This window comes from Ochlerotatus camptorhynchus, unplaced genomic scaffold (genome assembly GCF_037179485.1).
Source record: "Ochlerotatus camptorhynchus isolate MF236.1 unplaced genomic scaffold, CSIRO-AGI_Acam_v1.1 ptg000105l, whole genome shotgun sequence".
Lineage (NCBI taxonomy): Eukaryota > Metazoa > Arthropoda > Insecta > Diptera > Culicidae > Ochlerotatus > Ochlerotatus camptorhynchus.
Window position 1 is genome coordinate 65,594 of NW_027040595.1, and position 23,925 is coordinate 89,518.

The 23,925-nt window shown below is 39.1% G+C and overlaps 1 protein-coding gene and 1 pseudogene across 1 annotated transcript; one reads left to right on the forward strand and one right to left on the reverse strand.

Moving 5' to 3' along the window:
- Positions 1-2,546: 2,546 nt before the first annotated feature.
- LOC135699233 (uncharacterized) lies at positions 2,547-4,733 on the reverse strand (annotated as a pseudogene).
- A 1,497-nt stretch (positions 4,734-6,230) lies between these two features.
- Pdf (Pigment-dispersing factor) lies at positions 6,231-12,146 on the forward strand. The gene is made up of 2 exons (XM_065219517.1): positions 6,231-6,447; positions 11,832-12,146. Exons 1-2 carry the CDS (start codon positions 6,343-6,345, stop codon positions 12,045-12,047), a joined length of 321 nt encoding a protein of 106 aa, XP_065075589.1. The 5' UTR covers positions 6,231-6,342; the 3' UTR covers positions 12,048-12,146.
- The last annotated feature ends 11,779 nt before the right edge of the window (positions 12,147-23,925 follow it).

The following is a 23,925-nucleotide window of genomic DNA, read 5'->3' on the forward strand; positions in this document are numbered from 1 at the left end:
GTATTGGGTACCAATTACACGCAGAAAAAATTACCGTCGAAACAAAAATATTTGAGGTAAATTTAAACGTAAATTCAGTTTGTTCTGGCCACAAACATAAACTAGGTTGATTTCAAACGTATTCTACGTTTGAATCCATTGATAATAATGTTTAAAACAAAAATAATGTTACGTTTATTTTAAAAATATTCGTGTTGAAAATAAACGTGAATATTTTTGATTTATTTGAAAACTATATGCAATCAAAAATTAATATGTTTATTTTAAACATGCTTTTCATGTTTAAAATAAACAAACATATTTTGAAATTATTTTAGCATTTGAATGCTGAATAAATCAAAATAAAATGGATAGCAAATTAATGGAAATTCCTGCGATTATGGAAAGTCTGTGGATGTTTGGATCCGGGGGGCCGTCGGGGTGGGTGTCCGATCCGATCCAGTTCAGTAAAACTGGTGAAACTTTGTGATATTAGCGTCATTTTGTCGTTTATGACGCTGGTCCTCATACCGGCCTCTTTCTACGTTTAGTGTTCGGGGATGATCTGTTTTTCTTTCGACGTCGGGTGGGGGGTGAGGATGATATGGGGATCGGTATCAGAAACGACGGATTGCCGTTAATATTGTGATGTTCCACCGGTTTTGTCGAGCTTGGAACATTGCGTGGGTTTCCGGACCCTCTACTTCGGTTTCGCCGCTTGCAGGCCGTTTTCGGTTAAGTTTGCCGAATGTAAACAAGAAGGAAAAAAGGACACGCTAAAAATTGATTACCCAGGTTATGTATTGTTGAAATAAACATGCTTTTGAATTTATTCTAAACATACATATTTTTGTTGAGAACATGTTTGTAATTTACTTTGAACTATTCATATTTTTATTTAATAAACATATATATTTTTAACTTAAATGAACAAAATTTGGTTCCGTGTACTCGTGGCGGGCTCGAGGTTAATGGGTAACAATTTCAATTGGAAGGATCTAGGTAGGAGACTGGTTTCTGAAGCCTCCTTCAGATACTACTCTCGGACGGTTGACCAAATCCTGACTGGGCAGGGGCAAGTAGCACAGGAACAGGAGGATAATAAGACTGGGACACAATGGCGGGAAATTGTTTGGAAAGGAGGGGATAGCCACATCAAACTCTAACATCAGACAAACAAAGGAATTCGTAGATCGCTTGCATGTAGGGAAGATCACGTGTTCCCAATACATCTCTTACTTCACGGAAGGGTTGTCTACCTCGGGCCACTAGGGTATCCAATAGTCGTGCTCTGGAGGCGTCATTACCCGGGCAATACCAAACTGCGTGATCGATGTCATCATAACCGGTTCTGCACCTACATATATTGCTGTCAACGAGGTTTATTCTATAGAGATGTGCGTCTAGCGAGTAGTGGTTGGACATAAGTCTTGACATCACTCGAATGAATCCCCGACTTACATCCAGACCTTTGAACCACGCTCTCGAAGAAACATTTGGAATAATGGAATGTAACCACCGCCCAAGAGAATTACTTGTCCAATCGTTTTGCCAACTTAAAAGAGAACTCTGACGTACTAATGGGAAAAATTCATCATGTGAAATTCTTCTATCATAAATCTCGCCTTGTTGTGCGCCCACCTTTGCGAGAGAGTCTGCCCTCTCATTGCCTGGGATTGAGCAATGTGAGGGGACCCATACAAAGGTAATCATATATGATCTTTCGACCAGCAAACTCATCTGCTCCCTTACCTTTGAAAGGAAATAAGATGAGTAATTATTTTTGCCGTAGCCAAATGCAAACTACTATACGCGGTTTACTGAAAATTAGCTTATTGAACGGAACACGGGAGATGAGTGAAAAGATCTTAATTTTGGGTAATTTTTCGGTACCGTGTTTGTAAACAAACTTTCTAAGGCCCTTCACACGCGAACCAAAGTACGCCAACATCATCGGATAGGAGCAACTATCACCTCAGGCATAACATTTGAAAACGGCACAAAAGCTTTTGTAAACAAACTTTTTAAGGTCCTTTACACGGGAACCGCAAAATACCCAATAATGACTACAAAGTAAGCATTTTCGAGGGAGACTGCCCGGAAAAAAATAACCATACAATTACCATAAAATAAAATACAATTACATCCAAATCTATTGCCAACAATCGATCTTATTGTGCGTATATTGTACAAGAAATTTTAACATATTGTTATTACATTAGATGTACAATACGTCCCATATAGTATGAATTTTCAACAATAGAAAAACAATAAAATGAATGGTAAATGGCTCAAGTTTGTTCGGGAAAAAGTGTTTTTTTGTACGGTTAAGATACATAACAACCCCCTTGTTCTATTGTAGATTTATCCTTTTACCATAGATTATATTGTGCAAACAATAAATTCTATGGTTATTTTATAGTTGTGGACGATACAATTTATTTTATGTACAATAAATTCTATTGTATGGTAACAATACATTTCATTGTACCTATATCGTTCTTTTTTTTACGGGTGGGACTACCCATTAAATGAGTAAAAATATTTTCTGCGAGTGACTATTTGCCTTACAGACATATCTGCATCAGAGCTTGAACAAATATTTATGTTTAGTTTTTAGCAGGATCTGGCCAGTGTCATTCCTTTCAATGAAAGAATTCTTCAGCTGTACTAAAGTCGCAACCATATCTGAACGATTTCGAGCTGAAAAGGGACACTTCACCTCAACTGTTATTATACCGTGACAATCACAAAGAAAGGTTGCATCCGATGATGATGCTCCCATGAACGGATGTTCTTCATAAATCACCAGTCCTGATTTTATTTTCCGTATAAACAGCTGATCAACAGCTCTCTCCTCATGTTTCTTGCCATATTTGGTCGCTGCTGTAGGATAACACCATAGATGTAACTCTAAGACCACTGGGTCCCGAAGAAAATCATTATTATTTTTGGCTCACTCAGTACCAGAACAACGGTCCCAAGCAGTCCCAAGCTATTTCACTCACCCCTGCATGTTCTGCATGAATCCACACACCCCTGATGTTATCTGTCAAACTTTCATAGCGAATCAAAACAAACATAGTGTAGTAATAGAATTTCAACTAGAATAGGGTACGTTAATCGTTTGCTTGGGACCAATAGGCTACTAAAGTGGTGAGCCAATTTAAAATCGTTATTTTCGTATTGATTGTTGATAACACAGTCTCTTAATCAGAGATACGGATGGTCGTGCCAACTGAGTGCTACACACGTCTTTTAAATTGGATGCTGTGATACGTCCACTCCTGAACACATTCCACTACTTGGAGTCACTTTGTTCAGCAGTTAAGTCGTCGATTCGTTTCAACATTGCTGGATCACTTGGAAGGTTTTGGATATACTCAAATTCACGTTCTCTCAATTCAGCAATCGATTGCATATTTAACGGGTTATGGAGTAACTGAAGGTTGTAGTCATCCAGCTGTTCTCTAAAATTTGTTTCATAAGAGCAATTCGCACAGCAATATTCCATATTAATTTCACCGCAGTATAGACCAGCAGCAGTAACATTTAAGCCATCCGCCTGGAGCACACTTAAGAGGTCTCGACATCTGGATTCGTAACTACTTAACGGATTGATAGACAAAATGTTTTTTTTATGCGCCTGCCGAAGTCAATATCACGCACCTTTTTAAATAAGTTCCCTAATAAAAAATAACCATAAACGAACGATAACCCAAATCATTGAACTATTCCACAAATGGCTTGGATGATACCCAGAACACGTCGTTAAGCAAATTAACCATACAATTTTTATTAGGGTTGTCGCTGATACTTGCCTGAGGTTTTCTCCAGTATGCCGGCAAATCTGTTACCGACAACTGGAAATGTAGAAGCAAATAAAAATCATATAATATCATAAAAATACCTCAACGCTAAGCTTATGAAACTTGGATTATATGAGAAGTAATTATCAGGGAAGCAACAATGACCTATTTACCTTTTTTTCGAGGACGGATGTTCGAATTCCTTCAAGGGCAAATAAGGCAGCTCCTATGTGACTGCATGCTTCTAGAAGCCCGATACCGCAGTTGCAGTGTGCTGCAAGAATCTTGCCATGCTCATCAATCAAAATCCAAGGATTAAGAGGCTTTTCGCTAACCGCGAACGAATGCCGAACAACTCCGTGCACTACATATTTTTTTTAGTTCTTTATTTAGGAGATTTTTAGCCTATGGCTAGTTCATCTCCGGTGCCCCACATATATATCTTCCAGAAACACTCTTGACCCATCCGTTTTTATAATAAAAAAATCGCATCCATTCCTTTCCCACAATCTTTTGATTCACCAGTAAACGGGTTGGGATCCAAAACCAGAAACTGGTAGATGTTGGCGAATGTTATCATTAACGGCACTTCTTGCGGTGTCGTTTGTAATGCTGACGGGTCGATACCGTAGCACATTTCCAATTTCCGACGATATCTTTGTGCTGTAGCTTCAAAATCCTTGAAATTAATAGTTTTTGCTTTAAATAAATATAAACTAAAAATAAATTTGATTTCTTACCATTTTTCTGAAGTGGACTTGACAGCGATTTGCTTTTTTATTTTCCACCAGTAGAACATATGTAGTAGTGAAATCGCTTAATAATACCATAGAGGTAACTCATAATACTATAGGGGGCAGACCGACTGGTTAAAACCATAGAGTTAACTCTAAGACTAGTAGGTCCCGAACTGAGTACTGCGAACTAACTCAAAATGCTTGTCATCTGGGAGCCGAGCCAAAATGTCAAACGGGAGCCAAACATTCAAAAGAGCTCAGAAGTCAGCTCTAGCTCAGTTGAAAAATAAAATCGGCGCAGTACTCAGGTCTGAACGTACTATTAAGTACGTTCAGATTATAGCTGATATCACGTAACACAGGCTGTATTGCAATGATCACTCTTACGCCAGGGTTGACTTTTAATATCACGATAGCCTATATATTACGTGATATACACTGAGGCAAACAAACTTAAGAATTTCATAAGGCTCGTCCTCGGGATCGACTTATGAACGACACATATGAATTTCATAAGCGTGAATTATGCATGATTTTCATCTAACATGAGGTAGCTCATATTCGCCTTTAACAATTTCACTTACCTAAGCGTTGAAAGACGAGTGGTTAACGGGTCCAGTAATCTGCACGTTAATGGTTCGGTTCTAGTCTGCTCCGTTTTATTATTATTTTGTCATTTTGACATTATTTTTCATAAGACAAATAAATGAAATTCATACCGATTTATTGTGGCTAAAATTCATAAGTGGTTCTTATGGAATTCTTGCGTTCTTTTTCCTCAGTGTAAGCTATAGTCTGAACGAGCTATAAGGGTTAAAAGCGAGGTTAAAAGCTTATTTTCCACACCACGTAAAATAAAATAGTAATACACATTACACATAATCAAGCAGCGAAGTTGCGTCATTCTATATGAATGTAATAAAGATAAAATAATGGATTTTTCCGCGTAATTTTATAGCTCTATTCCAATCTATTTTTACTAGAAAACATAACCGCATTGACCCCCGTTGCGCTGGATCTAAAAGATCCTAAATATGTAATGTCGTTATAAGCTTAATAGATGCTCGTAGATGACGTGATTATCTACTACTTTAACCCAAGAATTCCAAAAAACTTCGCGTTGTTTAACCGTACGTACTGCTTCAAAGGGCATATCTCAGTACAATGTGTCACTTTCAGTGATTTTATCTGGGACCTGCTAGAGACTAATCGATAATCGGACCAATGCGTTCATACTATCTAAACCTGCTGCACTTAATGGGACTGTCTTCCACAGATGAACTAATCGTGGCGCACGTTTGAGAGTGGTGTGTACATGCTTTATGTTTCCCGAGGACACATACATAACAGTCTCATTAGCAGTACTGTAAATTAGATCACACGAGATGAAATCAACCGTCCTCATGGTCCTGTTAAAACACAATCGTAAAATTACAATTTTCCCGCCCGCAACTAATATACCTGTATTTGACAAGGCATCGTTTGCCCTTGTGTAGCGAAATTGGAAAGCGTACGCTGTGTTTGGGATACGCACATAAACGGTCGTAAATGCTGACGACGACCACGTGGGGGGTCACCGTTCTTCACGAGAGCGCCAACGTTCCACGGAATTGATCCTTGTGCATGAATGAAGCCCATTCAATCAATAATCGTAAGATATAAATTGCGCCATTCGTCGAGAATTGAATCAGTTACACATCCGCCATCGAACAATACGGATACCTCTCAGATATCGCCAGCGCGTTAGAAAGGATTAAGTGAACCGATATCAAAAGGATTATACCCGCACCGCAAGAAATACAGCTTCCAGTATAATAATGGTTAACGTAAGTGCGATTTGTTTCGTGCTGGTTTGTGTGTGCCTCAAAATTAGCGTCGCAATGCCGTCCTACGACGAGGACAGGATGGATTTAGATAAGGAAGTAAGTTTATGTGCAGTGAAATTTTGAAGTGTAGCAATTAGTGATTTGTAATCACTCCCGGTAGCGTGATGTTAAACCTTTTCAGCGTGCTAACAACGGTTGTTTTTGAAAATTAATCCCGCATATGTTCAAATTGATGGATACTCCACTCTATCGCCTTTGGTTTATCGATTTTTCAATCATAAATAGATAACGCATAGTTTTGATGTAATATTCTGCAAAATTGGAGCCTTACTTAGAATGCAAGGTTTTGCAGACCATTTGCCCATTTGTTAATAACTTTCCCACTCAATCGATATGTAATGAAAGGAATTTAAATCATACTGCGTAAATATTAGGTTGAACTAGGGGCCAGAATTTAAAAATTTCGTGACGAAAAAAAAACCTTGCTAGAATTAATCGGCATAATTCCATCGCTCAATAAATCTTCTTAAAGTTAATAAACTTCCAAATTTTATCATGAAGTCTTTTTAAATTTGAGTTTGATCGTATCTTAAGTACGTTGGTATGGTGTTTTCAAAAATGGTATTTTTTACCATTTTGGAAGATACATAGTTTTGATGCCATTTTAATAAAGGGTGGATTGTCTTTGTTTTGAGATATTTAACATATGAAAATTTGTGAATATAACTGTTCAGTTCAATATTTCTATTTTGTAACATGCTCAGCTTACGGTATTATTAAGTATTCGACTTGAAACAAATTCAAATCCTTCAAATTGGTACCAACAGTTGTGCAAATATCTGTCGATAGAATGTGCAGAATAATTTCAACCAAGCGTAATTTTGTGTTTAAAATAAGCTTAAACCCTTCTTACACCACAGTAAAAGTTCTCTACCGTAAAACCTCGAAATCCAGACACTTTGGCTGTGTTCCATTTGGTGAATTTTTACTTAAATTTAAACCTGCTATTGTACCAGGATTATTTCTGATAGACCAGGAATCAATTTCGACAAACACCTTCTCGAAAATCGGTCGATCAACAACAGAGGGATTTTCAAACATTATAATTTATTTTCGAAGGGTTAAACTAAGTTCTTTAGTTTTGAAAAATATATCGGTTACTAGTATAATCACACACATAGTTCCAGTGCTTCAAAATTGGCGAAATTTTGAATTTCGGCTACATTTGACATGCAGATTACGAATATGCAATTACCTCAATACTCCAAAGAACCCAATTGAAGTGAAAATTCACCAAATGGAACACAGCCTTAGTCCACATTTGTCAGCTCGGCTTCACGCATTTACTGTGGTAGCAGCCAAATTTCCACATTGTCAGTGTTGTTAGATTTTGGCGCCATTTATACGGATGAGTCATGAACTATCAGTTTATGCCAATAGATGGTTTATGTTATAATTAAAAAATGGATGACATTAAGCCTCGAAAATGTTTCTTTTCATACATAGTTACAGTAATGACCCGATTTTGACAATCTTTTCTAATATACTACGACACTCATGCAGTGGTTTTATTGCACCAAAGTATAAAACATTAAAGATGAATGAGAAAGATTTGGAATTACGGTTATATGAAATTGTTGAAAGATAAGATCCTGATGCGCGGAGGAGCTGATAAAATTTTGTCATTACTGTATTAGTTTATTGGTCTAAATTGCATTGCTGTTGCACTGCGGGCTGGTTTGATTTCACACGATCGATTTTTTCAAAGAAAGGAATCGTTTCTGACTAAAAAAAAACCCCTGAATATATCAACCAATGTTGAGATCTGACCCTTAATCAAAGTTTCAACAACTTCTCAGGGGATATCCGAAACGTCTCCAGGTGTTGGGTTCGTAATGCAACAAGTATCTTAGAGTTCTCATGTAGCTTTAGATGTCGCACGATGGGTTTTGGTTCTAATTTGAAACTGGACACTCTCTCGGGAAGGGATATAATCATTGTAGTGTGGGATATTCGATATGTTCCATTTGGACCAGGATCTTTTTTTCAAATCCGTTAAATTTGAAACTGGCCACTTCCTCGGGAATACCCAGAGCATAGCTGGATACGGCTAATGTGGTCTTAGGAACTCGGTTTGGCTGTCATTGATCTTGTTTTTTGAATTCTGATGTAATTTTACGTGTCGCATGATGAGTTTTAGTTCTAGTCAGGAACTGGCCACATCCCGGGGGTTCCCGGAATATGCCCTGCAGTGACCAATGTGGCCCTGGGAGCTAGATTTGGTTATCAATGAACTTGTGCCGAATTCTTGTGAACTTGTGCCGAAGGTGTCGTGTATGATGGGGTTTGATCAAGTCAGAAACTGACCAATGTTGTCCTGAGCACTCGGTATGACGACCATTGAACTTGTTGTTAAATTCTCATCTGATTTGAGGTGTCGCACGTTTTAGGAAACCTCCACTCTCGTAACCCATACTCGCCTGTTCTGGCCATATCTCCGGAACCAGTTGACCTAATCCAAAAATATTCTATTGAACCATAGTACCGTTCATTTGGTTGTTGTTGCGTCTAATTCGTTTCAGTGGTTGCCGAGAAACATGAGCGAGCGTAGACAATCGCTAGTGAGATAGTAGGGTTAACTACCCCATTTTCGGCCTATTAAGCACAACCCGCACTTAGTCTTTCTTAATCTAGCGCAGTTTAGCACCAAGCGGAATGTTATTATTACTTATGGCTTCCAATTTTATTTACCTTTCCGGTACGTACGTAAGATTTGATAAAGAGAAACCAATCGTTGAGATATTGTCAAAAGTCTAACACTGCTTCTTGACGCCGAACTCGGCCTACGGATTCTAAACTCGGCCTAACGCATTGAAACGCCAATGCATTCACTTCGGCCTATCGGATGAAGATAAAAATTGATGCAGTCGGAACGCTTCTTTTGTTTTTGCGAATAATGGGTGCAAACCTTAATATCACGCGTTCTCATTGACTTTGTTCGGTAGCTTATTAACTAAAGTATCGTACCAAACGCATAATTGACTTGTTAACTCTGAAATCATGGATTTATTTAAAGTTTTCTGCTCGATAGGCCGAAAATGGGCGATTAGGCCGAAGTAGTTCTCTACCCTACTCTGTCGAAATTGTGAAAGAATGCCGTCGGTTTGTTGTAATGTAAAGGGCTCGGTTGTATAGTCCAGCCGTTTGTGCTTACTAACCAGAAGACCTTGGGTTTCATTGCAGGTAACTTTACATTACTGCGTTGATAGGGTCGAATCGTTTGCCTACCAGGCATCAAAAGATCGCAAGTTTTATTCGGAAATGGATACATTATATCAAAACTAAGTTCGCATCACTTATCAAGGTGAATCCTGATTCAACGAACCTAACCTACAAACAAAATCTCACTCCTGTGACCTTTGCGGAAGCAAAGGTAAACACGGTCCACAAAACAACAAAGGTCATTCTAATATTCCTTCCCTACTCTCAACTGATTATAAGGACGTGGCCAGCTCCGTTATTGATCTTTAAATATGAAGTCACGGAAACTTGCACATTGAGAATGGGTGGTCACTAGATTGATTGAAATTGTTGCTCCACGGTGCTCAAACGGTTTCAAATGAGCTCCTGATTAGCCTCCCAAAATTTGAGCTCATTTATTAAGAAACTGCCTTGGCACAAACCTTATGAAGTTTATATCGAAATTCACCATTTCACTCTGCTTTAAAAAATGACAGCTATCATCGTAGGCAATTTTCTCAGCTACAACTATTCGCAAGATCACTTTCCAATACAATTTAAGGAACATAAGTTATTAATGGTTCAAGTCACTGACGTCTTATGTTTATGCTCAATCAACTGTTCAGCAGGTAACATTGGTGTTTCTGTCGCATCGAAGAGGGTACAAAAATCATGACTATGTCACACTGCAGAATACAGTGTTGCCCACAAAACAGCTGCTTGATCATACCATAAGATCTCTTTGGTTTGTTTTTCCGTCGATCTTGTTTTCCGTGCTGAGCACCAATGCTACCGACGCCAGGAAGGCAGCTCCCACACCTGGACCCTAACCTATCGACCCATCAACTCATGAACCGGGGACCAACGGCTTTACTTCCCTTCCGAAGGAAGGCGTGATCAGAGATGTTATGCCTCAGAACATCCTGGCGGCGCCGACTGGGATTGAACCCAGGCCTGCTGGGGTGAGAGGTAATCACGCTTACCACTACACCACCGGCGCCGCTTGATGCCATAAAATGATCAACATCTTAAAAAAATAACAACTATTTAATTTGATGGTTGGCTGAAAAATGATCTTCTGCAAAGTTGTAGCTGAGAATAGCTATAGAACTTTTCAACTGTGCAATGTGGAAAAAGTCTAAAAGACAATGAACAAAACCGTTCAGTTTTCCCATACATAGGGGAAATGACAGCTTCGTCATGGCAGACTATTTTCGGCAACCCATATTGAAACACTATTTTCACTGGATTTTCTTACGAAAACACTTCGCTGAATGCATGCAAACGATTGTTTATGCTTTCAGCTTCAATTTGACTATATTTTTACCACTGAGAAAAAGCAATCTAGCAGGGTTTTCTTGAAATGAAACACACGCACTACAAATTGTAGCTGATTTCGAGTTGCCGATAATAGAACAGCAGATTTACATGCAGTTCAAATGGAACGGTTGCCGAAGAAAAACTGTTTGCCGACAATACTCGCTCTCACTAGAAAAGATTGGAGCTTTGTAAAAGCATTTCAAAACAGTTTTCGACAATTCTTTCGACTGAAATTGTTAGAGCAGCTGGCAGCAAAAGATTGTAAACAAACCAATACTGCATATGTGTGCGTTCCATAGAGAAAAAGGCTATAGAAAGAAGGTCGCTGCTTAGGTTGCCGAGAATACGTAAATTCCCCTATTTATTTCAAGATAAAGTTCAAATGATTTGCACCAAGTCAGTTTCTTACAAAATGAGCTTAAAGTTTAGGACGTTAATTAGGACCCGATTTGGAACCGATTGGGTACTGTGGAGCGCAAATTTCAAATTTTGCATCAGTCTAATGGTCACTCCCAGTCCCATTCAGTTCATTCAATGTGCAATTTCCCTGATTCTGATCAATCATTCATATGTGCAGTCAGTCTAAGCTATGATAAGCCACAATGTATTGAAAAATGTCAGACGCCAGTTTGAAAAAAAAACAAGATCCTAAATGGCCAATTTTTTGCACAAATGTGAATGATTGCAAAGTTTCATGTGAATCGGAGAGGGTCGAGTCAATTTTTTTTTCTATTTGTCCTGGAACCATTAGCTATAAGCAGCTATATTGATAACAGTACCTAGTTGCAAAAAGTGTGAAACTAATAGATCTTTCAATTTGTTCATTAAACAAGCGGAAAGTTTGGTTTACAATTGATTTTTAGAACAGCTCAGTTCAATTATTTACAATAATCATGACATTTCTATACATTTCTATACAGCAATACATACGACAGGTGGCGGAGTGGCTTGCCAATCAATGGCCAACAGAGCTCAACGAAATCAACAGCTTACCGTTTTGTCGACCTTGCTTCAATCCACATCGCCAACAGGAACCAACCATCGCCGTATCCAGAAATCCATTTGGCAAACGGAACTCAGAACTAATCAACTCTCTGTTGAGCTTGCCGAAAAATATGAACGATGCCGGCAAGTAGGCTATCGATAGAGCTGCTGTTATACCACTGATGCTTCAACAATATCGGTCGCTGCATCTAACGTCGTGCTGATGCCAAATCAAATCATACAAACAACAACGTGCGTGCAATGTATTCGCGCCAACAACCAACAACGAATGCCACTGACAATTTTTCGTTTGGTCATACATTTTCTTCTGCTGTGAAAACGTCAAGAACAGAATATTACTAGCAAATCCATATTGATGTTGCGTAGGAGATGCTACACGAAATCTTAATTGAAATACAGAAATAATTCGCTCGTGTGTAATAAAAAGATTTTTTATTTAAGTTATGCTGATACTTTGTTACACCTACTCCTGTAAACGAAAATAAACGTTTAATTCTATTTATAAAAATACATGCTATTTTTACGATATTTTATTGCTGCAAACAGTACACATGCATTGGTGTTCCGGATTAATTTACTCAGCCTTCGGATACTCCATAAATAGGTACGCCTTTTGACTAATAGAACCATAGAGAAATATAATCTACGACCAAATTAATCTCAAATTGGCGGGTGAGTTGCAGTTCAAATTGGCCAACTTTTGCGATTGATGGTAATTTGTCGGTGACATTCGAAAATGATGACCTCTATGACTGATACTCGATTAATATTTATTGTACAGTCAACTCTCCATACCTCGATATTGAAGGGAACAAGGAACAAGAAAAGCCTACTAGACCATTTGAAGGGACCGAGATAACAATCGACATGAAGAAAAAGTGGTCACATATCGAGATATGAAGAGTTGACAGATTTTTTTTAATATGGATCCTAACAGTACGCTGTGTTTCTCAATTTCAATATCTACCAACAAAATGCTGACCTTTTCTGATCACCTGATTAGCATCAGTTCCTGATTGAGTGTGACTACAGTGGACGTTCGGATTATTATGTGTATTCCGCTGATTAGTTTGTGATTAATCGGTTTTAGAGGTTGGAGGTGCGAACTTTTTCGGATAGGTGCGCTGTTCCAACCGTTATGTGATCGACGGGTACCCGGGTAACTTTTCAGATTTCAAGTTAAGAAATTATACAGTTATTTTCACGATAGGAAACCAGAATTCAGTGACATCTTAGAACTCGTGGATAGACAACTTTTAATGAAGAAAGATTTCATATTGCAGCAAGGAGCTTCGAAAGGGGGGGGGGTGCTCTGAAATTTGTTTACCCTTTAGGAGCTCGACAAGGGTACCCGGGTACCCACAAAATTGAAATACTTGCTACTGCGGCCAATTTTGACCGATTTGGAATCTTTTGGTACTATTGGATTCAAAAACTTATTCTATTTCTGAACATAGCCAACAATGTCCATCTGGAATCGTCTGGTTCCCGGAAATCCGGATTTGCTGTATAATGTTCTTTCGCTGGAATATCGAAGGAATCGATATCAAAGTATCAGAATCTCCTTCAAGAAACAATTTCAGCTCACTTGAGGAACAGTTTAAGGTTTATCCCCGGAACGACCATTCCGGAGCAGGTTCCCGTGGGGCCTCTATTGGCCATAGAAGTGTTTGGGAAGGAACCCCTACAATATGGGTATCAAAATTAATGAAGACCGTTTATCATAATTTTGTGGCCAAATGTATGTATGTAAGGTAGTCACCATCCCTTCGAAGATCTTGTCTTGTATGCAGCTCCACTTAATAGCAAGATCAATTTGAGCTACCGATCTGAATTCACAATATCGCTGTATGAAGGGCCAAAAACGGTGGGGTGGACCCGTAAGCAGAGGCACTTACGCGAAATCCACGGGAATTTAAGAATCTTCTTCCAACGATACGATCCGACAAATCGAATAACGCAATTTTCAATACTTATTAAGCTTCCTACAGGATGGTTTGTTAAGAAGGGCGCGTCAATCTCCGTGAAACTGTTGGAGTAGAATTCACACCATCACAATCGAATCGGTAGGATAAAGAAAATGATAGTGTTTATTCCCTCCTAGACTCCGGTTGTCATACCACTCCAATCGTCCAGTTCCAGGTCAAATGATACCCTGATGCTCCCTCCCAACCCAGTATTTATTTATATATAGTAAACATATGTAAAGGAGAAATGAAATATATCAGAACAATAAAATGCGTAATAATGAAAATACATTTATATGGATAAAAAACTGGTATTCTGCAATGAAAATAATAATTATTTTACATACAATATGATGCAGCTCTATGTCTCCTCAGCTCCCAATAAGGAAGATGTAACCCTGAAATTTCCAGGTTATATTATGCAAATAAATATTTTTAGCTATAATGATACTTGATATTTTTGTGTTGTATTATGTTGTGGGAGAGCTTGGGATTAAACCCATGATATTCTGCTCATTAAGCAAAACCGATCCCTCTAAGGTTATCGAGCATCTCAAAACCAAAATACTCCACGGCAAAACATGATTAAGCCCTCACCTGGTCTGTAATGAACAACAGAAATACGCGATAATTCATATAGTTTCAGCATATGATGCAATATCACAACTGTTGATAAAAGGAACGGATCCCATCTTATTTAAGACCTGGATGACCTGAAATGTGTGTTACCGGGTTAATACTTATTTAAATGTAATATAATATTGAAAATGCGTTATAATGCCATGTAACAAGATACAATAAACACAAGATTTTTACAAAACAGATAATGAACGATTCAGATTTCTTTACAAGCTGGCACTATGCTTCCCTGGAGCCGCTCATAATAGCTAACATTAAGAATTAAGTATAATAAAATGTAATTTACAATAATATTAAATGATGTAAAGTCAATAATGAAAGATATGTACTACTATAAACACTAAACATATACGATAACCAATAGCTAGCTTAGCTTAGATTGACTGCACATATCAATGGTTGCTATTCCGTGATTGATCAGAATCAGTGAAATTGTACAATGAATGCGGCTGGGAGTGACCGTCCATTCTCATTGTACAAGTTTCAGTGACTCTATATTTTGTAGATCAATAACGGCGCCGGCCACGTCCTTGCAATCAGGTGGGAGTAGGGAAGGAATATTAGAGTGACCTTTGTTGTTTGTGGGCCGTGTTTACCTCTGCACCCCAACAAAAGACACAGGAAAGGAGATTTTGTTAGTAAGTTGGGTTCGTTGGATCAGGATTCACCTTGATAAGTGATGCGACCATGGTTTTAAATGAATCAGTGTTATCATGCATTATACTTGGATTTCCCCGAAGCCAAAACCAAATGGTATATCATTGGACCTTATTACGGGTGTCACTACACGGTGATAAGCAAGTGATACTCAGAATAAGAGCCGTGATTACCGTACAAATCAAATGGGAATCACTTCACCGTGACGACAAGCCCCATTATAATATAAATCTGAAGACGTTCCATCATCGAAATGCTGAAAATAAACTTAGAGCATGAGCATGAGCTAAATTGATCGCCCGCGACTGCCAACACCAAAGAGCTGAAAACCAATTCAAACAAATCAAATCAACAGACAAAACCAGGGTGAAAGTTGTAAGAGTGAATCATTACAGTATAAATCTAATGATGTTCCGTCATCAAAGAGCTGGAAGAAAACTCAAATAATTTAAATCAATAGATCCAGTCTGAATGAAGGCTGCAAAAAGAGAATAATTTGACAGCAATGACCCCATTTTGTCAGCTAGCAAAGTATGTGTACCTTAAACATTCATCTTGAAGGAGGAAGGTATGAAATTACAATTATGTGGAATTATTGAAAAATAACAGTCTGATGCGCTCTCCGCGTTGACAGATTCCCGATCCGGGTCATAACTGTAATGTGAATATTAGGAAGATTTATCATCATCAATTTATTCTTGAATTAACCTGGAAGAATGCTTGTGAATAATTAATTGATAAAGTAAATGGTTCAAACAACAACTCCAGCCTGTAGAAAAGCTGAAAATAGGGAATCTTTACAATGTGGATCCCCCACGGTCTTCTACTCAGTAAGCAAAAGCGGCAGCTGAACTGTTTATCATAATATTGTGGCCAAATCAGCTATAAATCCGCTTCAACTTTAATTCAAAAGTTTAAAGTAAACTTTGTAATTAGAAATTGTCAACGAGGAATATCTCATTGGGTTGTGCAAGTGCTGTGTATCTCCATAAGCCTATCATGAACTTATCCAGAATTTTCTGAACTTCCACAATGGGTCATATACTTCCATGAAATTCTGTAAATTATTATGAGGTTTTCTGAAGTTTTTTTATGTTTTTGAATCATTTTTGACGTTCTTTGAGTTTTGTTTTGGATCGCTAGACAAACTTAAAGTACTGAGTTTCCTTAAATGTCCAGTAATTCTCTTAGATCATAATAGCAATTTCCTAAGCATTTTCAAGATTCCTTTTTTAAAGTTCTCTAAACTTCTTTGATCCACTCTTAACTACTCTTTAGTTGATTTTAAATTCTCTGAAATTATTCTAAGCTTGACAGAGGATCATTTGAACGTCTTCGAAGAGACTTTCTGAGGTTAGTAATAAAAGCCTACAGTTTTGCCAAACTGCCTTGAGGTTTCCTTGATTCTTTCTGGTATTACCTAATATACCTCGTAATATACAGTAATCTTCCTTGAGCTTCTTCATCGTTCACTGAAATTCTTTGAAGTTTGAATTTTAGGAGAATTCACTAAACTCTTATGTTATTCACTCAAACATATTTTAGGATATTCCTGATACAAGCAACACATGGACTTGAAAAAGAAAAGTGAAGAAAAGTGATATTTGGTTGTTGTGTGATTGGAGTGGAGGGAAAAATGTGCGTGGAAGCATCGGGAATGCGCTCCCGGGTGAAGTGATTTGGTGAATACGTTCCAGTTGAAGATTGTTGACAAGTGTATTTGTGGTGATGCAAATTATGGTTTAGATGACGCATGGCTTCAAACATTTTGTGTATCCAAATAAAACATATTACATACTAAATACGCACAGGGCATCGTCTGCTGACCATTGCCGCGGGTATATCGTGGGAGTCCCAGGTACCCGGTTCAAGCTTTAGTTGGCGACGGTGGCTCTTCTTGACCTTCTACCCCCTGAGTAGTTAGTGTGAATAAGGGCGTCTATGTGATGTTTTGCTGTACCTGTTGTGGACATTTAGTGCATCCTGTTCCCTTAACTTGTTGAGGACACCCTGTCTTGCATCAAAAGTTACCCTTTTTGAAGCACTAGTCTTCACAACATAAAGAGCACCATTACGGAGCATGAGATTTGATCAAATTATTCGCAGTTCTACTTGTCCAACGCCCCCGGCTGGGTGAGGGATAGAGGATGACACACACACACACACACTCCTGATACAAGCAACACACTTCCGTCTCGAAAAATTACGTTTGAGACCGGAATATGTTGCATAGGAGTTGCTTCAACCATTTTGCGACAAGTGTGCTGCTAGGGGAGTATTCTGAGATTTTTAAATTACAATGAAGTTCCTTGAGCTTCTCCAAATTTCACTGACTTTATCAGAAGGCCACAGTCGTTCTTTGGAATTCAGGAAATTTATTAAATATCTGCAAGACTTTCCTGGAGTAGCATCAAACTTCAATGCTGCTCTCTGAACTTGTCTGGAGATCGCTGAACTTCTCAGATAAATTCTAAGATAATCAGGGATATAATCAAACGAAGGAGATACGAAGCATGAACAACTTCTGAGAGATTTGACGAATTGCATTTAGATTCAGTTAATTTCGAAGATCTTAAAAGTTAATAATAAAGGGTGATACGGTCAAAATTTGGTCAATGGAAAACGCGTGTAAATCGGTGAAATCGTTTATTTAAAAAATCAAATTAAATTTCTTTTTCAAGTTCAATTAGTATAAAATTCAGGAAAAATATTCAGTTAGGCTTCCGCTTTTCCAAATCCGAATTGCCGGGCCTTACGCTTGACCCCTGCCATCAGATTTTGTACAGCCACCTTGTCCACCTTCTTCGCCGCAGAAAGCCAGTTTGCCTTGAACTGCTGCTCGCCCTTAGCAGTTTTTTTGGTCTTCTTTAGGTTCCGCTTGACAATAGCCCAGTATTTCTCAATTGGGCGGAGCTCTGGCGTGTTGGGAGGGTTCTTGTCCTTGGGAACCACCTGCACGTTGTTGGTGGCGTACCACTCCATGGCCTTTTTACCGTAATGGCAAGATGCCAAATCCGGCCAAAACAGTACGGAACAACCGTGTTTCTTCAGGAAAGGCAGCAGACGTTTATTCAAACACTCTTTCACGTAAATTTCTTGGTTGACAGTCCCGGAAGCTATGAAAATGCTGCTTTTCAAGCCACAGGTACAGATGGCTTGCCAAACCAGATATTTCTTTGCGAACTTTGACAGTTTCATGTGCTTGAAAACATCTGCTACCTTTCCCCTTCCTTTTGCCGTATAAAACTCCTGTCCCGGAAGCTGCTTGTAGTCGGCTTTGACGTAGGTTTCGTCGTCCATTACCACGCAGTCAAACTTCGTCAGCATCGTCGTGTACAGCCTCCGGGATCGCGCTTTGGCCGTCGTATTTTGTTTATCATCGCGATTTGGAGTCACTACCTTCTTGTAAGTCGATAGTCCGGCTCGTTTTTTGGCTCGATGCACGGTTGTAGACGATACACCCAGCTTATTTGCGGCATCTCGGAGAGAGAGGTTAGGGTTTCGCTTGAAACTACCGGCAACTCTCTTTGTCGTCTCAGCGGCTTCCGGTTTTCGATTTCCCCCCAATCCAGACTTCCTGGCTGTCGACAAACGTTCCCCAAACACTTTAATTACATTTGTAACGGTTGATTTGGCAACTTTTAGCGATTTTGCCAACTTTGCGTGCGAGTAGCTCGGATTTTCGCGATGCGCGAGCAAAATTTTGATACGCTGCTCTTCTTGCTTGGACGGCATTTTGACAACTGAAGAGTGAATTCCAAAATCAAAATAGGAGCAACATTCTACACACACACACCTTCAAAATGAGGGGTGTTCAGGTTTTTTAAATGCAAAATTGAAAGAAATACGTCAAGTTGATATTGACCAAATTTTGACCGTATCACCCTTTAGAGGATCTGCCCATTCCAGAGCTGTTTAGTAGACTCCAGAGAGGTTCAGATACTTTATGGGAACTCCAGAAACGTTCTGAAAACATAGAGGACCTTCGGAAAACTTCATAAAACACTGCGATATTATAAACCAGGAGCATTCTTTCAATGATTCCATTAAAAAAAAACAGATGAGAAAATTATGATTGAAGACATTTTATTCTAAAGCACTTATGTCGATTTGATAATGTGTCCTTGAAACTATTGGAATGAAGTCTTCAAATAATTACAATTGAAAAATATTTGAATTCAGGCTAAGTAGAACCAATCCGTGCAAAATTCACAACAGTCTCAAAATCTGAAATTAATTCGAGCGAAATCCATGCAATCACTAAACTCGTGTCACCCGAGTATTAGAAACATCCCAGCTTTTTTGCAAATATCTGCTGTACAATAAATTGTATGTTTTAAGCCAGTGGTTCCCAACGTCTCCAGATCCGCGACCCCCTTTACGAAAAATTGAGAGTCCCGTGGCCCCCTGGAATGTACGATGGATAAATTGTGCTGAGATGAGAAAAAAACATTAATTTGGTTTGCTACCTATCTAATGGATTTATTTCATCTTATGTTAACAACAGGCAAAAACTAATTCAGTGTGATTGTTGCGCTTGGATTTGAGATACTAGTTTAGGAATACGGGGCTGCGTTTGAGACAACGCAAATCTCATATTGTCCTCAACGTTCAGTCTGTTCCTCGACTTTGTCTTGATCTGGAGGAGAGTTGAAAATCCGCTTTGACAAAGGTATGTAGATGCAAATGGGATCAGGACCTTTAATGCCTGCAAGGAGACTTTGGGTTACGGCTCGTACATGGCACACCAGAACTGGTTCAAATCCTTTTCATGGAACAAATCACGAGAAGAGGAATCATTTCTCAGATCTACGTATTCGTCCTGTATCTTATCAGGAAGACTAGCCACATCCAATGAAGAAGAAAACGGGTTGCGGACTAAAGCAGCGTCTTCTTTTGTCAGCTCGGGGAAATACTTCTCAAATTGCTTATCCAGTGAATCAAGATGGGCAATTATTTCTAATTTAAGATCCATCGTTTTTCCCTTGAGCTTTCAAGAACATTTGGATTTCGTCCTTCAATTCGAAAACACGGTTGAGTGCATTGCCTTTCGACAACCAGCGCACGGAAGTGTAGAAAAGAAGAACCTCATGATCTGAGTTCATTTCTTTGCAGAGTTTTTTGAATAAACAGGTATTCAGAGCTCCAGATTTAATATAGTTAACAATTTTTATTACTGAATCCAGTACTTTCAACAACGGTTCCGGCAGAGTCGATGAATCATGCAATGAACAGTAGTGGCGTGTGGAGCAAGCTCTTTAACCTTTTTCTGAAACCCTGATTTGCGACCAAGCATTGCTGGAGTGCCATCGGTACAAACTCTTTCGACTTTTTCCCTCTGTAAGTGACCCGATTCAAAAAATGTTTTGATTTTGGCCATGATATCATCACTTTTGGTAGTAGTTTCCAGATCACTACAGAAAAGAAACTCTTCCTTTCAATCACCAGAGTAAACGTACTTCACAAATACCAACAGTTGCGCACAGGAGTTGACATCCGTAGATTCGTCGAGTTGGATTCCAAATAGAGGGGATTGCTTGATTTCTTCCAAAATTTGCACTTTAACATCTTCGGACATATGGGTAATTCGTCTTTGCACGGTGTTGTTTGACAACGAGACTTGCCGCATTTTACTCTCACTTGCTTCCCCAAGAACCAAATTCACCATTTTCAGCATGCTGGGCTTGATGAGAGTTTCTCCGATTGTATGTGGTTTTTTGTTTTTCGCGATTTCCAATGCTGCTTCATATGACGCCTGCACTACTGCGGTGTTCTGTTGTTGGATGCTGCCTGTAGCATCGAATTTTTGCCGTTTAAGGCCTGCTTCAAGGCGTCGGAAAAATGCCACATCCTTTGTGCTATGCTCAGAATGTTTTGTGTCCAAATGCCGTTTCAATTTTGCTTTTTTTCATAGCTTCAACACTCAACACAACGCAGCACAATACACATTGTGGCTTATCGACGCCATTAACGGTTAAAGCCGTGAATCCGTATTGAATATATTCATCGGAATACTTTCGTTTCTCAAAGAGTTCAATCTAAACAATTAACAATTTAATCTTAGTTCTTTTATGTTACCATTTTCTATTTTGACTTTACCGATTCAAATTGATAGTATTTGCAGGGATACTCACTCGTGGCAATCCTCTGAGGAAAAACAAGATCCGTGAATTTTGCGAAACTTGTCGTCGTCGGTGCCTGGTTTGATTGATTACAACAACACGAGTAACGGTATAATGTGATATGAGGGGCTCGGTGGCCTTAGATGGACCGTTTTTGCTTACTGAGCAGAACATCATGAGTCTAATCTCAGGCCCATCCATCCACATTCAAGATTCGTCAATCGCTTTATTTGTTAATATGACTACATGGTAATAACAACAACTCGATGATTAAAAATGAGCTCGTTTGCCTAGTGGAAAACGGTTTTGCTCACTGAGTAGAAGACCGGGGGTTCAATCCCAAGTGCAGTGGATTCCTCGGCTTCCATCAAAGCGAGTGTCCCATTCCTTTCTTGACCTGCGTTCAGGCACGGCCGGCGCTGGTATTGCCTAGTTTTAGATCACCAGTTTTTACCCATTGAGGATGATTACTAGTCCCAAGCATCGTCTATTGGTTCTCTGTGTAATTACAACTGATCTGGCAATAACAGAGTAGCAACCGTTTGCGGCAAAATTACATTCAATTGTTTTTATGCGATTATCATTTTTTCGATTTTACCCTCTTGACGCATGGGTACAGCATTTTTAATACCACCATATTGTTCTTTGATTTGTTTGTGATTTTTTGAATGAAATTGTATAAAATTAGTATTCACTTTTAGATCACACGATCAAAAATAGAGGCGATAAAAAATCTCATTAAAACAGAATTGATTGAATATGGTAGAGCGCTACTTCGTCGTCGTAATACCCCATTTCCGTTCTATCTTGCATAAAACATCAATAATATAAATTATTTTACCGTGCACAAATCAATAGTACGTTTGTTCCTAACTAACGCGGCACTACAAAAGCTACAAGGCAAACCATGCATTGCTCTCAAAAACAAAAGAAACACTCCACTCCACTCCAAACGAATCCATTTGTTCTACCTTTATCCGTTGGACGAAGAAAATCTAATGGCGTTTCAATGCGTTAGGACGGAATTGAAACTCGTAGGGCGAATTTGGAATCAAAAACCCGAATTTATCCACCTATGGTGTGATCAGACCCTTCTTACTTATTCAAGTTTATTTATTTTATTGTCATTATCAGTGACCAAGCCCCCCACCCCCGTGTCATCCAGTGACGCTACGCCACTGCCTGGGGGTACCCGGAATATATCCGGGTGTAGTCTATTTGGTGAGGCTACCAATCACCTTATCATCGTATTTTAATGTGATTTAATGGGTTTTAATTCAATTCATATTCAAGCAACATCCCCGGGGTACCCGGAACATGTCCAATTGTGTCCAATGTGGTCTGGAACACTTAACACGACTTGCATTGATCTTATTTTTGAATTCTGTAGTAATTTGATGTGTCGCATGATGGTTTTGATACGTTTTCCGTTAAATCCAGCGTGAAGGCCCATATTCACCGGATCTTATTCAGGCCATATCTCCGGAACCGGTTCACCGATTCCAAAACCGTTCAATAGCGTTCAATGGGACCCCAAGACCTATCATTTGGCGCCGAGTTTGTCCAAATCGGTTGAGCGGTTGCTGAGAAACGTGAGCGCATTCATTTCGTTACATACACACACACATACACACATACACACGTACACACACACACAGACATGTTCCGATCTCGTCGAGCTGAGTCGAATGGTATATGACACTCGGACCTCCGGGCCTCGGATCGATAGTCGGTTTTTCAAGTGATATCTATACCCTTCTTTGTAAGAAGGGTAAAAACAGTGTTAGATTTTTGCCAATATCTCACAATTTGTGACTCTTTATCCAATCCAACGGTGCGCATGGAAAGTTTAATAAATTTAGAAGTCATCTGTGATAGAAACATTCCATTTTCAGTTCCAACCCGTTCGAAAAATAGAGGCAATGCACGGGTTGTGCTTAGTAGGACGGAAATAAGATCACCTAGACCACCCTACCTATGTGCATATTATACTGAAAGAGTTCAATCTAAACACAGGCAAACAGATACAATACATTGAATATTTTTGATTGAAAAATCATCGACGCTAAAACACTACCGCCACCGACGAACCGACATGCCACTGAAGCATTTCGTTTGTCCGCAATTCGATTTGTCAAATAAGCGATTCGTTCTATCAAACGGGCGATCAGATCTGTCAAACGAGGTGAGTCTCAAACCAAGTCAATATGAATTTTACGTGTGTTCGTGTCCTTGCTCACGATATGACGCGATCGGATGAGTAGATGGCGGTAGTGTTTAGCGTATTTTAAATATGGCGACTTGGGCAAGATTTTCAATGTGGCTTCTATGAGCTGTCACGTCGGTTCGTCGGTGCTACCGCCATCTGTTGAGTACACTGTCACCTGTCACGCAATATTGTGTAAACGTCAAACGAAAGGAACGAGCGCCACAGGCGGCGGTACTACCAACTATTTCTGATTAACTATTTACCGTTAAATGCGTGTTTGAAGAATAATATGCAAGTGTTATGTTTGTTTGTCTGTGCTATAAGTGCTTGTTGGTTATTCGGGAAGGTCGGTCACCCTATCAAGTTCAATTATGAATGCCAACGTTCCGTTGTATTAATCCTTGGCCACGAATGA